The sequence below is a fragment of the Jaculus jaculus genome, chromosome 6, assembly GCF_020740685.1.
Source record: "Jaculus jaculus isolate mJacJac1 chromosome 6, mJacJac1.mat.Y.cur, whole genome shotgun sequence".
Classification (NCBI taxonomy): domain Eukaryota; kingdom Metazoa; phylum Chordata; class Mammalia; order Rodentia; family Dipodidae; genus Jaculus; species Jaculus jaculus.
This window is the reverse complement of record NC_059107.1, coordinates 59,800,322-59,817,100: the sequence shown is the minus strand read 5'-3', so window position 1 is coordinate 59,817,100 and position 16,779 is coordinate 59,800,322. Positions and strand designations below refer to the sequence as shown.

General features: G+C 46.1%; 1 protein-coding gene across 2 annotated transcripts in view; it reads left to right on the top strand.

Moving 5' to 3' along the window:
* Sema4f (ssemaphorin 4F) overlaps positions 1-15,724 on the top strand; it is a 33,493-nt gene extending 17,769 nt beyond the window's left edge. For both annotated transcript variants that reach the window (XM_004668246.3, XM_045153099.1), the window contains 9 exons: positions 3,993-4,112; positions 4,202-4,353; positions 4,962-5,140; positions 5,351-5,498; positions 5,632-5,854; positions 7,148-7,257; positions 7,370-7,530; positions 13,224-13,282; positions 13,503-15,724. In XM_004668246.3, coding sequence (XP_004668303.1) covers positions 3,993-4,112; positions 4,202-4,353; positions 4,962-5,140; positions 5,351-5,498; positions 5,632-5,854; positions 7,148-7,257; positions 7,370-7,530; positions 13,224-13,282; positions 13,503-14,113 — 1,763 coding nt within the window. In that variant the 3' untranslated portion in view covers positions 14,114-15,724. The remainder of the gene's footprint in view (positions 1-3,992; positions 4,113-4,201; positions 4,354-4,961; positions 5,141-5,350; positions 5,499-5,631; positions 5,855-7,147; positions 7,258-7,369; positions 7,531-13,223; positions 13,283-13,502) is intronic.
* Positions 15,725-16,779: the final 1,055 nt, after the last annotated feature.

The following is a 16,779-nucleotide window of genomic DNA, read 5'->3' as shown; positions in this document are numbered from 1 at the left end:
TAGATGGGCCACCATACACCCACTCTGTATTTATGTGGAGCTTAACCCAAGTCTTCCTGCTTGCTTGACAACCTCTTTACTGACTGAGCCATTTTTCCAGCTCCTCCTTCCTTTACCCTTTTATGCATAGCTTCTAGGATCAGTGTATCTTGTGATCATACAGCTGCTAAGGAGCACTGCAAATGTTTCAGGTGCACTGGCTGCTGCCAGCAGTTTGGGGTCACACTTATCTCTTAAATCCAGATCTCTGTCCCAGACTAGAAGTTACACATTGAAAGATGACAGGTATAGAAATACAAAATGGGGGTTGAAGAGATTGCTTAATGGTTAAGACACATGCCTACAAAGCCAAAGGACCCAGGTTTGATTCTCTAATACTCGCCTAAGCCAGGTGCACAAGGTAGCTCATGCATCTGTAGTTTGTAGTGGCTAGAGGCCCTTGTGTGCCCATTCTATCTTCCTCTCTCTCTCATAAGTAAATAAAAAAATTAAAAAAAAAAAAAGAATTCTGAAGCCAGGCATGGTGGCGCACGCCTTTGATCCCAGCACTTGGAAGGTAGAGGTAGGAGGATTGCCATGAGTTCGAGGCCACCCTGAGACTCTGTTAGTGCATTCCAGGCTAGCCTGGGCTAGAGTGAAACCCTACCTAGGAACCTCCCCCCCCAACAAAGAAAGAAATCTGACATGGCCAGTAGAGGGAAAAACAGAGGCTTCAACTAATTATGTCCTATTAATAGTCTGTCAAAGAAGGTGTCTTGCCAGGCATGGTAGCACATTCCTTAATCTCAGTACTTGGGAGGTAGAAACAGGAGGATTGCCATAAATTCAAGGCCAACCTAGTCTATGTGGTAAATGCCAGGACAGCCAGAGATAGAAAGACCCCTTTTCAAGAGATAAAAACTATATAAATATCCTTCTGACCCAGTCCTAAAATAGGAAATGAAAACATTATAGTGGGAGCTATATGTCTTAAAATTTTTCTGACCAACTGGGTGTGGTGGTGCATGCCTGTCATCCCAGTGGTGATTTTTCCTCTTTTGTGGCTTTAACTCTCTGTCTGTGTGTATGTGTGTGCGTGTTTATGTGTTCCTAAAATGAAGGTATCTTAACTTTTTTTAGTTACAAAAGGTGCTAACTTAAAAAGTTTCAGCAAATGCAAAAATTATAAAGAAAATTAAAAAGTCAGCCATGTGTGGTCACACGCACCTGTGATCCCAGCTCTTGGGAGGTGCCGGCAAGAGGATCAAGAGTTCAAGGACAGCCTCCACTACATACTGAATTGGAGGCCAGCTCATACATACGACCTTGTCTCAAAAATCTAAAGACAGGGTTGAAGAGATGGCTTACTGGGACAAGTACTCGTTGCATAAGCAGGTGCACCTGAGTTTGGATTCCTGGAACCTGTGGAAAGCCAGATGTGGTAGTATGCACCTGTAATTCCAGACTCCTACAGTGAGATGAGAATCAGAGATAGGAGAGCCCATAGAACCTACGTACCTACCTACCTTAAATGCATACATATATGTATATATGTTTTATAAAACAAAATAAGACTGAATTATCTCCAGTGTTTCTTTTGTGGTGCTGAGGGTCAAACTCCAGACCTTCTATTTGTTCAACAAACTCTACCACTGAGCCATACCCTAGCCCTTGGCCTTTTGAGACAGGGTCTCACTATGTGGTTCAGACTGGCCGTGGCCCTGTTAACCCTGCTTTAGCTGCCTAAATGTTGGGATTCCTGGCATGTACCACCATAACCACTGCAGATATTAATGTTTACTGACTGACTTAATCTATTCACCAATAATAAACGCATTTAGGTTTATTTTAATTATATGGACATTATATTGGTATTGAGACCATCTTGGGGAATCTAGGACCTGCAGTGGCCCTGTGTTCTTGTGGACTTTGGTCTGCATTTGTGGTGGCTGCTGTCCCTCTTTATGTGGGCAAGAGTGTGGTAAGTCCCGTAGTTGCCCTGGAACCCTGCTACTTCCTCCAAAAGCATCTGACTTTTGTTGTCCTTGTTGTCAGCGATCCTCTACTGATCTACCTGGAGCAGCTGTTCTTATCTGCATTTCTTGGTTCTAGTATGGCTGGCTCCATTGATCCGTTTTGGGACCCTTTGCCTCCAGTGTCTGCTGGTCTTTGCATGTTTATCTGTATTTTTTTAGTGTTTGTTTCTAGAGTATTAATGACTATATCCCACTCACCAATCTTTTCCTCAAAGACATACTCCCAAAATATTCACAACTATCTCCTGTTCTCAGGATAGCCATGACTAAGCTTCAGATTTTAGAGTGTTTTGTGTATCATGTTCTTAGGGACCATTTTCAGTGAGCTTCTCTGTATCCATTCCCTCCACTCTACAAGCCCAGAAGGTTGGATCACTTGTAGTTCCCTTTGCTGCTGGGACCTATGACTAATATTTAGTTTTTCCTCTCCTGAAATTCTCTGGAAGGAACAGGATGTCATTTGACAGCTTCCCTCTCCTCTTGTAGCAAGTCAAGCATGTTGACCTGTGATGCTTCATAGGGAACTATAACTATCATGTATTGAATGCCTAAGATGTGTCAGGAGGCCCTCACTGAGGCTCTGCAATCATTATCTAGCCCCAAGCACTTACTCTGAGTAGAAGGTAGCTCTATCCCTAGTCTGCATTTGAGGAACCTGAGGCTTAAGAAAGTCCATTTACTACCAGGCATGGTGGTGCACACCTTTAGTCCCAGCACTCAGAAGGCAGAGATAGGAGAATCACCGTGAGTTTGAGACCACCCTGAGACTACATAGTGAATTCCAGGTTGGTTTGGACTACCTAGAAAAAACAAAAACAAAACAAAAAAGTCCATTTGTCTGAGTTCCTACTACAAGTAAGTTGCTAGGGTTCAAACCCAAGTCTTCCCTGAAGCCTCCTTCTACTCGGCAAATTTCTCATTTTTCAGAGGTTGATGTAGTGGGATCCTCTTGGTGCCCACCTCCATCTACTAGCGCCAGACTCCTGGTATCTGACTACATGCTGTGCTCCTGCCCTCAACTGCAGATTTTGGCGGCAGCAGTCTGCTCAGCTCATGCACACTGCCTTGTTCACAGGAGGTGGTGGAGTTGCGCCACCTTGCTTTCTCCACAGTGCCTGTGGTGCTCTGCTCGGAGTCAGTTTTTTACTCCTTGTTGTTTGAGCCCTTGGCAGTGTTGCTCAGGCCCTGTCAGCCTATAGAGATGTCCCTTTCTTCCATCTGAGTGTCTGTGATGACCCTGCCCAATCTCTGCCATTCCTACAGTGTTACCACACTCCTCTATATGAGAAGGAGGACCCCATTCCTCTGTTGCCTCCCTCCTTGTCTGAAACATCCACTCATTGCCTAGGTCTGGTGTTTCTCAAAGTGCCTCAAAGGGCTGGATCATCACAATAACGTTATCTAATTGCTTGTTTGAAATGCAGGCTATTGGGATATCCCTTACTTTTACTGAGTGTGAATTGCTAGGCCCTGGGATCTGTATCTGACCAAGTCCCCAAGTGATTCCAGTATGTTCTAGGGAGCTGTGACTTCTTCCAGAGCAGTGTGTACCCAGTGATGTTCAAAATGGACACTGTTTCCCTCAAACTCTTCCATAGAGGAAAGCAAGTAGGTTGGGATTTGCTATAAACTCTTCCCCTCCCCCACCTCCACCCTGTGAGTCTCAGAACACTTAACCTATCACCAGGTCACTGCAATAACAGCAAAACCCCATGAAATCTGATTTCCACTAGAGAGGCCTGTTTCTCTTTCACACCCACAGACATTCTGGCAGGTCTCCCGAAACACTGGTTTCCTTCTACCCTGAGCCTCTCCTTTTCTGTACGCCAGGTGGTCTCTGATGTGCATAGCAGTGCCTGGCAGTTGGTGGGTGCTTAGTCCTGGATGTTGTACTCTGGTTTTTACCTTACGCTGACTGTGACCACTTTTGCTTCCCGTGGGTCTCTGACAGCTCATTTTCTCCCTGTCGCCCTGCAGGGGGGGTCCTCTATGCAGCCACTGTGAAAAACTACCTGGGGACGGAGCCGATTATCTCCAGGGCTGTGGGTCGCTCGGAGGACTGGATTCGCACAGAGACCTTGCCGTCCTGGCTTAATGGTGTGGAGAGGAAGAGGGGTTCCCTGTGGGTGGAGACTGGGTAGCCCTAGGTTATGACTGTGGGGATCTGAAGCCATTGGTTTCCCCAGCCCCAGCCTTTGTCGCAGCCATGGTCTTGAGCCCAGCTGAGTGGGGGGATGAAGATGGCGACGATGAAATCTACTTCTTCTTTACGGAGACTTCCCGAATGTTTGACTCATACGAGCTCTTTAAGGTCCCACGGGTGGCCCGTGTGTGTGCGGTGAGACCTCCATCCCAGCTCTCTGTTATCCACAAGTCTATCCTGTGTCTTCCTCTCTGGGTCTGTCTTTGCATCTCTCCTGTGCTTTGTTCCCTGCATTGACTTCTTTTCTGGGAGCTCTGGGGGAGGGCTCTGACCTCTGATCTCTACAATTACCTCTGTGTTACACTGTCCCCTGGAGATGAGTTAGCAGAGGGTAAAGGCAGGGCGGGTGACAGTCCTGGGTTCAAAATATGCTCAACCACTTCCTTCTTTGGTAGGTTCTTTAGTACATTTGAAACACATTTGTAGAATTAGCATAACAATGATGTGCACCTATAAGGGTTGTTCTGTGGGCTAAATGAGGTAACATAAAAAACACATCTGGTCTGGAACTTTGTAAGTACACACCTGACTGAGTCACTATCATCATTATCATACCTCCATCCATCTCTGTATCTCTTTCCCACAATTTATCAGTCAACATTTCTGTCCTTCCATTTCTGTATGTCTGTCCTTCCCACTTGTCATGTTTACTGTGATGTCCTGGAAGAAAGTGTATTGATCTCTATATTCCTTGCCCAGTGTTTGTCTTCTGAAGAGAGTTTCCCATGTGCTTGTCACTTTAGGGGGACCTTGGAGGTCGGAAGACACTCCAGCAGAGGTGGACGACATTTCTGAAGGCTGACCTGCTGTGTCCAGGGCCTGAGTATGGCCGGGCTTCTGGTGTCCTGCAGGACATGGCCGAACTTCGACCTCAGCCTGGATCAGGGACTCCCATCTTTTATGGCATCTTTTCATCCCAGTGGTGAGGGGTCTGGGTGTGGTGGAGAGTTACAGGATGGGAAACCTGTGGGGTTGGTACTGTGTCAGTTCTGTTTCCTTCAGAGTGGGTGGACTCTCCCTCCCTTGGACATGTGCTCCCGTGTGTTTCTCTGGGGTCATCACACTTGATGAGGGTGAGTCACTGTCACCTAGCTCTTTCCAGAGACTTGGTTCCAGTCTGTGACTTTTTCAGGGAAGGAGCTGCCATCTCTGCTGTGTGTGCCTTCCGACCACAAGACATTCGGACAGTGCTGAGTGGTCCCTTTAGGGAGCTGAAACATGAGTGTAACAGAGGACTGCCTGTCATGGACAATGAGGTGCCCCAGCCCAGACCTGGAGAGGTGAGGGAGCCAGGCAAACCTTTATCTTTGTCCTGATTTAAAGAGCTGCTATGAAGGCAAGGACCATGCTGCCCATCACTGGCATGTCCCCTTTCCCCCAGAAACTCTGTCACTAGCCCTGTGTCTTCTTTAGTGTATCACCAATAACATGAAGATGCAGCAGTTTGGTTCCTCGCTCTCCTTGCCTGACCGTGTGCTCACCTTCATCCGGGACCATCCACTCATGGACAGACCAGTCTTTCCAGCTGATGGCCGCCCCCTGCTGGTCACTACGGATACAGCCTATCTCAGAATTGTGGCCCATAGGGTGGCCAGCCTGTCGGGAAAAGAGTATGACGTGCTGTACCTGGGGACAGGTATATTTTAAGAGTCTCACATACTGTAGTTTGACCACAGAAAGGTTCCCAAATGTACACAGGCATCAGAGTCCCAGACACAGGGGCAGTTCCAAGTTATGTGACTATTCATTTTTTCTCAATTTTATTAAACATTTTCCATGATTATAAAAATATCCCATGGTAATACCCCTCCGCCCCCCCTTTTCCCCTTTGAAATTCCATTCTCCATCACATCCACTCCCCATCTCAATAAGTCTCTCCTCTATTTGGATGTCATGATCCTTCCCTCTTATGATGGTCTTGTCTAGGTAGTGTCAGGCACTATGAGGTCATGGATATCGAGGTCAATGTTTTGTCTGGAGGGAGCACATTGTAAGGAGTCCAACCCTTCCTTTGGCTCTTACATTCTTTCCGCCACCTCTTCCACATTACACCCTGAGCTTTGGAAGGTGTGATCAAGATGTTACTCGATACTCTAGTTACTTCTTTCCAGCACTATGATACCTTCTGAGTCATCCCAAGGTCACTGCCATCTGAAAAGAGAAGATTCTGTACCCAAAGTGAGAGTAGCATTAATATAAGGGTATAAATATTAAGAGAAGTGCTTACTGGGCAGTTTGATAAGCATAGTATATACATTTATCCAGACATCAGCAGATGTTACAACCCTAGGGCTCATGACTACCCCTGTTTTAAGTTTTCAGTATCAGGGATGTGTTCCCTCCCTTGGAGTGGGCCTCCAGTCCAATTGGAGGGCAATGGGTTTCCACCATGACAGACGTGCCACTATTGCACCCATTGGCTCATTTGGCCTGGTGGCCAATTATAAGGCTTGCAGTGTCCACTGTTGAGTATCTTCACTGGTGGTGTATCTTTCTCCCATTGAACTGCATGTAGAGTGGCTTCTTCCAGCTTTCTGTCAGCAACTATTCATTTTTTAACGTGTGTGTGCATGTGTTTGTGTGTAGAGGCCAGAGGACAAATGTGGGCATTCCTCAGGAATGCTGTCCACCTTTTTCTTTTTGTTTCTCTTTCTACCTTTTTCACTATTTCTTTATTTGAGACAGGGTCTCATTGGTCTGGAGAGCATTGGTTAGGCTACACTGCCTAGTAGGTGAACCCCAGGGATCTGCTTGTTTGTACCTCTCTAGTGCTGGGATACAAGTGCATGCCAGTATGCCTGACATCTCTACATGGCTTTTGCGGATTGAGTGTAGATGTTCATGTTTGCAAGGCAAGCAAGAACCTTGCTAACTGAGCTCTATTCCCAGCCCCCAGTTATGCCATTCTTGTCCCATGTCTACCTCCTAGAGGACGGACACCTCCACCGAGCAGTACGCATTGGAACCCAGCTCAGTGTCCTCGAGGACCTGGCCTTATTCCCAGAGCCACAGCCAGTTGAGAACATGAAACTGTACCATGTGAGTTATGGATTTGGGAGAGCCTGGTGTAGAGAACTGAGTCTAGAGCCAGTTAGTGATCCTGTGATCTGGGAGAGCCAGCACATTCCTGCTTTCTGCTCCATTTCTGTAGGGTTGGCTCCTGGTGGGTTCCCATACACAGGTGACACAAGTGAACACCAGCAACTGTGGACGTCTGCAGAGCTGCTCTGAGTGTATCCTGGCCCAGGACCCTGTCTGCGCTTGGAGCTTCCGGCTAGATGCTTGTGTGGCCCACGTGGGGGAGCACCAAGGGTGAGTGGGGCTGCACTGGCCAATTACCTGCTGTTGTGGTCTCTGCCTCCCCCATATGTCTGTCTTTCATCTGCTAGTGCCCCCCTGTCTATGTCTGCTTTTTCTTTTGTCAGTGTCTACATCTCTTGTGTTTCCATCTGCTAGCCCATCTTCTGTCAGGTACTATCTAATGTTTTTGCCTCTTTGCTAGACCTGCTCTGATATTGGGACTGAATCCATATCACTCATTAATACACAATGGGACAGATATTATCTCTGAAAATTTCTCAATTTTCATCTCACACACTCCTCATCTCAACAAAGGGACCTCTGTCCTCCAGGTGCTTACACCAGACATTGCCCACTTTGAATTGTGATTTATACTGGCATTCCAGAACATGTCTTCAGTCTGGTTTCCCTCTATCTCTACTTCTTTACTTGGCAGCTCTAATAATCTCCTAAATGATCCTCCTTCCTGCCTTGGGCTTTTATAGTCCATTTGCTTGTCAGCAGCTAGCTTAAAAATATGTCATATGGTGACAATCCTTGACATTATACTCATCCTGAGTATTTTAGTATAGTTCTCTACCAGATAAGACTGACCTTAAGAATATTTTATTATCAGATACTTCAAAAAATATTCAAAAGTCAAAAGACTGATAGTATAAATTTCTATATATCTACTTAGCTTTAATAGTCACCTATGCCTAGCCAAGCTTGCTTCATCAACAACCTCTTTCCCAATTATTTTGAGACACATCTAGATATCATATCATCTTGTCCATAAATCTTTCTCTGTGTATATCTAACATAAAAGGCCTCTTTAAAAATAAAATTATTATGGGGACTGGAGAGATGGCTTAGCAGTTAAGGTGCTTGCCTGTGAAGCCAAGGAATCCAGGTTAGATTCCCTAGTACCCACATAAACCAGATATACAAGGGGGTGCATGCATCTGGAGTTTGCTTGCAGTGGCTGGAGGCCCTGGTGTGCCCAGTCTCTTTGTGTCTGTCTCTCTTTTCTCTATCTCTGTCTCTCTCTGCTTGCAAATAAATAAAATTAAATTGAAATTAAAAGAGGATTAAAAATAAATATAAGAGATAAATTATGTTAACACTTAATTTCATAGTACTATCAAATATCTAGTCAATGTTTCAATTTTCTCAGTTGCATATACTTAAAAATAGCCTGCTTTTTAAATTTATTTATTAGTTTTGTAGTCAGCGAATACAGTCAATTTGGTACCATTGTTAGGCTCATCCATGTCCTACCCTCTCCCCCTGGCCCCTCCTTGTTGAGGTATATGGGTCATGCATTCTAGAGTTAGCCCACAGTTATGGGTAGGATAAATGTCTCTGCATATCATGACCCAACATGTGCCTCTGACATTCTTTCTGCCCCTTCTTCTGCAAAATTTCCCTGAGCCATGTTGGGTTCATTTTTGGTCTGCTTCAATGATGAGGTGTTGGGGGCCTCTGGGCCTCTGGATATCTGATTTGTTAGGAGTTGATTTTTCTCTGTGTCAATCACCTTCACCCTTGTACTGGTACCTGGTTCACCAAGAAAACAGCACCCTTGCTTGTTTTGCCAATTGTTCTTAGTTTCAGCCAAGGTCCTTTTGAGGTATGATGGGGTAGCTCTCTCCTTAGGATCTGCGTCTATCTGAAAAAGAGAAGCAGATTCTCCAATGGAGAGTAAAGTTAGCACCAGATAAATGGGAGGACCCTTACTTTTTTATAGAGAATTTAATAGGTGTAGACCCTCTTGTAGCCCACGATTGGTGGTAGCTTGATAATGGAGAGCGGGCTTATGTTTGGATATGGTTCTGACTTGTTTCCCAGTTCTATCTATGGGTCCTATACTACTGAGAGGATCAGTTAGCCAAATCGAGAGCAGTTGGTTTCCCACCATGGCTGTGCATGACTATTGCACGTGTGTGAGCATCACGATAGGTTATTTGCTGCTAAGTAGGTTAGACTGTGAGTTGCTTGGACAGATATTGGTAAACTCGACTACTACTGGAAGAAAATATAGGAAGAACTTTCCATGATATAGGAATGGAAAAAGACGTCCTGAACAAAACCCCAGTCGCTCACAATCTTAAACAGTCACTCAACCAGTAGGATCACATGAAGCTGAAGAGTTTCTGTACAGACAAGCATACAATAAGCAAAGCCAATAGATTACCCACAGAATGGGAGAAAATATTTGCTGGTTATCAAACTGTTTTTGTTTGTTTGTTTGTTTGTTTGGTGGTGTTTGTCTTTTTTGAGGTAGGGTCTCACTCTAGCCCAGGCTGACCTGGAACTCACTCTATAGTCCCACGCTGGCCTTGAACTCATAGTGATTCTCCTACCTTCGTCTCCCTAGTGCTGGGATAAAATGTGTGTGCTACCATACTTGGCTAATAGCCTGTGGCAAGATCCGACTAATCCATCAATTCTAATTGTCTTTAGATTTTGTAAATACCTTTAATTTTTTTTGAGCCGTGGTCTCAGACTATGTCTAGGTTGGCATGGGGCTCACTATATAGCCCAGTTTAGCCTCAAATTCATGGTGATCTTCCTGCCTCACCCTTCTGAATGCTAGGATTACAGGTATGAGCCACCACATGAACTCTTAACTATCTTCTACAAGCACTATCCTAGCTACATCCTCAACCACCATTTTTTTTTTTTTTTTTTCCTGAGGTAGAGGCTCAATCTAGCTCAGGCTGACCTGGAATTCACTATGGAGTCTCAGGGTGGCCTTGAACTCATGGAGATCCTTCCACCTCTGCCTCCTCCCAAGTGCTGGGATTAAAGGTGTGTGCCACCACGCCCAGCCTACCACTCTTTTTTTTTTTTTTTTTTACATTTTTTAAGCATTATTTTATTTATTTGAGGAGGGGGGAGACAGAGATCGAGAGAAAAGGTGCTCCAGGGCCTCTAGCCACTGAATGAACTCCAGATGCATGCACCACCTTGTGTAGCTGCCTTACATGGGAACTGGGGAATCGAACCAGGGTCCTTAGGCTTTGCAGGCAAGTGCCTTAACCACTAAACCATTTCTCCAGCCCCTCGGCCATATTTTTTTGGTTGTTTGTTTATATTTATTTTTTTGAGAGTGACAGAGAAAGGGAGAGAGAGAGAGAAAGAGAATGGGTGCGCCAGGGCCTCCAGCCACTGCAAATGAACTCCAGATGCATGCACCCCTTTGTGCATCTGGCTTACATGGATTCTGGGGAATCGAGCCTCGAACTGGGGTCCTTAAGCTTCCCAGGCAAGCGCTTAACTGCTGAGCCGTCTTTCCTGCCCCCCCTCAGCCGTCTTTTGATGTTTAATGGAGATTCCCTCAATGAACTACTTGTAGTCAGTTGTTCGGAAAGTACTTTCTTAGCCTAGCCTTGAGATTTCACATGTGGAAGCCCAGGTAGCATGTTTATATGCTAAATAAGCCCAAGTGTATGCAGGCCCTAGATTGTATTTTTTTAGAAGTACAACTTGTCTTTGGAAAGAAAGCAAATTAATTTATAGACCAAAACACAGTGAAAATGATTAAAATAATGAACATATAATTTGACTATTCACAAAATTTAATTTTGTTATTTCGGTACTCATTTTGAACTATAAGTGTGAAATCTTGTGCCATCTCTTTTATTTTATTTAACTAATTAATTTGAGAGGGACACAGGGAGAAAGAAGCAGATAGAGAGAAAATGGGCATGTCAGGGCCCCTAGCCACTGCAAATGAGCTCCAGATGCATGTGCTGAACTTGTGCATCTGGCTTAAGTGGGTACTAGAGAATAGAACTGGGTCCTTAGGCTTTGCAGGCAAGTACATTGACCACTAAGCCATCTCTCCAGCTCTTGTGCCATCTCTTTAAAAATGTTTTATTTTTATTTATTTATTTCAGAGTGACAGACACAGAGAGAAAGACAGATAGAGGGAGAGAGAGAGAGAATGGGCGCGCCAGGGCCTCCAGCCTCTGCAAACGAACTCCAGACGCGTGCGCCCCCTTGTGCATCTGGCTAACGTGGGACCTGGGGAACCGAGCCTCGAACCGGGGTCCTTAGGCTTCACAGGCAAGCGCTTAACCGCTAAGCCATCTCTCCAGCCCTTGTGCCATCTCTTGATCAGACTGAACATTTTACCATCTGGGGATATAAAGTAACTCTGGGATGACAGGCTTGGCTAACTTTGTAGTGCTGGTTAGGATTCTTGGTCTTAAGACAAAAGCAACCACTTTGTTCTTTATTTTATTATTTACCAAAATAAGAATTTCACTGCTTTTAAGTATCCCTTGTTCTTGAGTCTTGAGGCTTCTCTTAAGATTATATGCTAGTTTGGGATTATGGAGGGAGCAATGTAAGTGTGTTTTAGATTGGAACATCTGTATGTTATATCATCTCTACCCAAGTTACACAACAAAGAAAAGCGTACACTATGAAGTTCTTGTGGTGACAGCTGTGTACCCAGTTGCTTTCACACACTCTCCACCTACAACCAATAAGCCTTGGTTTTGCAGCAAATTTCCATATACTCATATTACTCTCGGAGCTCTTGGTGGGGACCTCAATTCATGTCTCTGTGGTTGAAGCTTTCAGAGGTTCAGACTTCTGCCTGGTTTCCACTGGGCTTCAGCTGAGCTCTCATTGGCCTTCTCACCTCTGGGAGTTGTCAGGGCTCAGCAGTGAGCAGTCTATCTTGCTCACAGTCATCTTCCAAATCCCAACATGCCAGGAGCATGCTGCTTGGAACAGATTCAGTAGAGGCCAATCGGTAGCTCCCAGAGAGACTTCTGTAGAGATGATTTGCTTTTACAAGACAAACCAAAAACCATCTCACCCCTCATGGAATTTTCTTTTTCTGTTTTTATTTTTTTTTTAATTTTATTTATTTATTTATTTGAGAGTGACAGACACAGAGAGAAGGACAGATAGAGGGAGAGAGAGAGAGAGAGAATGGGCGCGCCAGGGCCTCCAGCCTCTGCAAACGAACTCCAGACGTGTGCGCCCCCTTGTGCATCTGGCTAACGTGGGACCTGGGGAACCGAGCCTCGAACCGGGGTCCTTAGGCTTCACAGGCAAGCGTTTAACCGCTAAGCCATCTCTCCAGCCCTCTTTTTCTGTTTTTTAAATCTAGGTTCTACTATGTAGCTCAGACTGGCCTTGGGCTGGCGCTCTTCTTCCTTCTGAGTGCAGGAATCCCAGGCACACACACATCACCTGCCTGCTTCCCCTCCTAGAATTTTGATTAGCTTTTACAGAAACAATGTTTTTTTCTTTTCTCTTTTCATAGAAAAGCCATAACTATCATTCTTACATATTTCCCGTTCTCCAATGAATCTAATAGCTGTAGATAGCAAGGTCTATTTCTTAGGAAACCACTGTTTCTCTTAGGGCACACCCACCAAACATCTTTCCAATGTACCATAGTCTGCTAGAAATATGTATAGAATTTCACATGACAAATGTCATGATGCATATTAAGGGTATGGGGGAAAATCTGATGTCAAGGCAATGTTGACTAATTCTAGGGGTGATTTATTTTTTGTTTCTTTTTTTTTTTGTTTTGTTTTAGTTTATTTTTCTTTTCTTTTTTTTTTTTTTTCCTAGGGGTGATTTATAAGATGACAGGACATGCGATGAGACAGTACCTGTTCCATGGTACTGAGGAAGATGGGTGCAGATGCCAATGCTGGATTTACCAAGTGTTTTTTTTTTTTTCTTTATAGGCTGGTCCAAGACATAGAGTCAGCAGATGTCTCTTCTCTGTGTCCCAAGGAGCCTGGAGGTCTGTATGGTTCTGGAAATGTGGGTGGAATGGACAGTCAGGGTTAGAAAGGTATCCAACTTTAAAATTTGGATCTCAGAAGAAATGGCAGCTAGGGAGCCAGGGCTTTACCCACTTTTTGGCTTTGTTTCCCTGACTCCGTCTCATATCTGCCATTTCCCTCTAGCACATGCCCCACCTGCAGCTCACCATGTTTTGTGCCTGTACTGTTTCCCTACAGAACATCCAGTAGTGTTTGAAGTTCCAGTGGCTACCGCGGCACATGTGGTCCTGCCATGTTCCCCCAGCTCTGCATGGGCATCTTGTGTATGGCACCAGCCCAGTGGAGTGACTGCACTTAACCCCCGGCGGGATGGTTTAGAGGTGGTAGTGACCCCAGGGGCCATGGGTGCTTATGCCTGTGAATGCCAGGAGGGTGGAGCAGCCCGTGTTGTAGCGGCTTACAGCTTGGTGTGGGGCAGCCAGCGAGGCCCTTTGATACGGGCCCAGACCCTTGGGGCTGGAGTGGTTGGGTTCTTCCTGGGGGTCTTTGCAGCATCCCTAACTCTCCTGCTGATTGGTCGGCGCCAGCAGCGAAGACGACAGAGGGAACTTCTGGCTAGAGACAAAGTGGGCTTAGACTTGGGGGCTCCACCATCTGGGACCACAAGCTACAGCCAAGACCCTCCCTCTCCTTCTCCTGAAGATGAACGGCTGCCTCTAGCCCTGGCTAAGAGGGCCAGTGGCTTTGGTGGCTTTCCTCCTCCCTTCTTGCTTGATCCTTGCCCAAGCCCAGCCCATATTCGGCTAACTGGGGCTCCTCTAGCCACATGTGATGAAACATCTATATGATAGAATCAGGTGAATGACCTGGTGCATGAGTGATCACTGGATCGAAGTGGCCACTGAGACTAGTGTCTCGGGGCCTGGAAGATCACCATGGCTGCTCAGTTCTCTTTGAATCTGTCCTTTGGACCAGATGGATTTAGGGACAGGCCTTCGCCTGATTCTGGATTCTCGATTCCTGTGAGATCAGAACTGCTCTCTGCAGAGATTCAGGGGCTTTCCCCAACCCCTGAGTCCCTGTGGCCCTTCTGCCTTGGGCCCATCAGTTCTGGGACTGGAGCAAGCATGTTACCTCTGACTTTGCTTTGTGATGGGCCATGGCAGAGAAGCGCCATGGAGGTGGTCGGAGTTCATGAACATTGAGCCACTGGGCGGTTCTGCTGATTTTTGATTCTTCCATTTAGCTGACTCTTTGGGGAGTGCATGATCCCTAGGCTGTCACATGGAGCCTCTGCCTGAGTCCTCACCCCTCCCAGCTTCCCTTTGTCTGTGGAAGAGTGTGTGTAAATACACTAGTGTGCCTAGGAGACCTGGCCACACGTGCATGAGTGACATGAGCCAGTACCTAGTGCTTTTGGGGGTTGAGAGGGAAAGGTCAGTACTTTATACCCTGTAGCCAGTGAGGCAAGTCCTGCCTCTCTCCCCATCACTCCACAGTGCTTCTTTAGATTTGAGTAAGGAAAGCTCCCAAAGTGACCTTCTGGGTGGGAAGGATGGTGGGACATGTGGTCCTCTCCTTTTCCTTTGTGCCCTCTGCTGCCCCCACTGCCATGCTGCGCTTTACCTGGCTGGAGTAGAGGCTGAGCCCCCTTTTCTTGGCTCCCATTCAGAACTGAACTTCACAACATTCTAAATTTGGGGGGATAACAAAGGGGTACAGTCATAGGAAACACAAGCAGGTTAAAGATAGGTTTCCTCAGTGACTTTACTCAGGGTGACATTCTTGCCCTAAAGCAGGAGTCCCCAAGCTGGGGTACACAAATACCCAGTAATTGTATGCAAAATGTCTGTACATGTGTGTCTGTATTTTTAGGGGTGGGGAGCTATGACTTTTATCAAATGCTCTAGGCCTTAACACAGTTAAAGTACCACTGCCCAAAGTCACCACCCTTGGACCAAGGAGAGGTAGTTTCACTCTGTGGCAGTTCCTCTTGGCCTCACCCTGTTGCCTGTGGCCAATCCCTGCACTCAGCTGCTGGAGGCGCTCTGTTTTCTCCAGTCTGTGGATGCTGGGCTGTGTGTGTCTTTGAAGACACACAACTCTCCTTCTGCTTCCCACTCTCACGTGCTCTGTGCTTCTGCTCAGTCCTGGTCTTGGCCTGTGAATGTGCCTCTGTCATCCTTGGTGAGAGGAACCCCTCAAGCTACAGAGAATGATGCATTCCTTTGCAGCTGAAGTTTTCTGCTCTACTTTCCTCAGCAGCAGCCTGTGAACTACTCAAGTGTCCCCTTGGGTTTGGAGTTATCAGTGGCTTTGCCACTAGTAAGTGTATGATCGTAGTCTAACCTAGGGACATTGGTTTACTCATCTGGAAAGTGGGGATAATACCTACCTCAGGGCTGCTACAAGGAGTACATGAGAAAATGTATAACAATAAAGCATTATATATACCAGCAGATGTTGTTATTATAATATAGCTTAACCACATGATAACCATGGCAGTATAATCACTTTAAACTCCATGCAGTGGAAAGTAAATCATTGTCTCACAGACATGGGTCCTGGGTCATCTCTGGCTAGATCTTGGCTACAAATATCTAGGTTTTAGTCAGGTATGTGATTTTTAGTCTCAGATGTGTCTGACTTTGTGACCTGCTAGTCCCCACATATGGGAGTGGAATAAGGTTCTTTGATTTGCCTTCATCCTCAGTGCAGCCCTGCTCACTTGAGGGTATGGCTGGCTCCACTTTGGGAGAGGATAGGGAGATGTCTGAGGGGAAAGAGCTTTTAGGAAAAGAAGGGACTATATCACAATGACCAGGGGTATATGGTCCTTGGAATTTGGCTCTTGCTGGAGTTAATAGATAAGGAGTGAAGGAAAAATGAAAGGTGCCCATGAGTGTGAAAGGAGGGGAGCCACATCTTGCTAGAGAATTAGAGGGAAAGCATGGGAATGAGAAGCCAATTTTTGAGGGAAAAGGAGGAGTAACCCCATCGTCTTTGGACTGTGGGTGTGTATGAGGGTGCAGAGTTGAGGCACACCAAAGCTGTCCCTCCTGCCTTCTTCAGGGAGGGTTGTTAGAATTCTGGCAGCCAGATGCCAGCCTGACCTCTGCATAATGGAGCAAGTGTGGGATGGGCATTCAGATTGTGCTCCCTTCAAACTCTCAAGACTGCCCACTTGCAGGCCCTCACATTCAAGTGCTCTGGCTTGGGCCATGGTTCTTGGCACACAAACAGTGATTTCCAGCTTGCCACTCCTGACCAGTGTTCTTTTGCCACTGTGTGACCTTGGTGAAGAGCTGGGAAGAGATGCTCATTGTTGGCTCTTATGAGCCAAGACAGCTCAACATATCACTGACCCAGCCCCAGGGGGCACAGACCCTTTCCTTTTCAGGAGTTTCTGGCTCCTTCCTTTTGCTCAGAAGCTCTGCAAGTGACCTTTTAGTACCTGTTAGACCATAGCCCTTCTGATTTTATTGCCCCATCACAAGGGGTGCAGTCAGCTGGG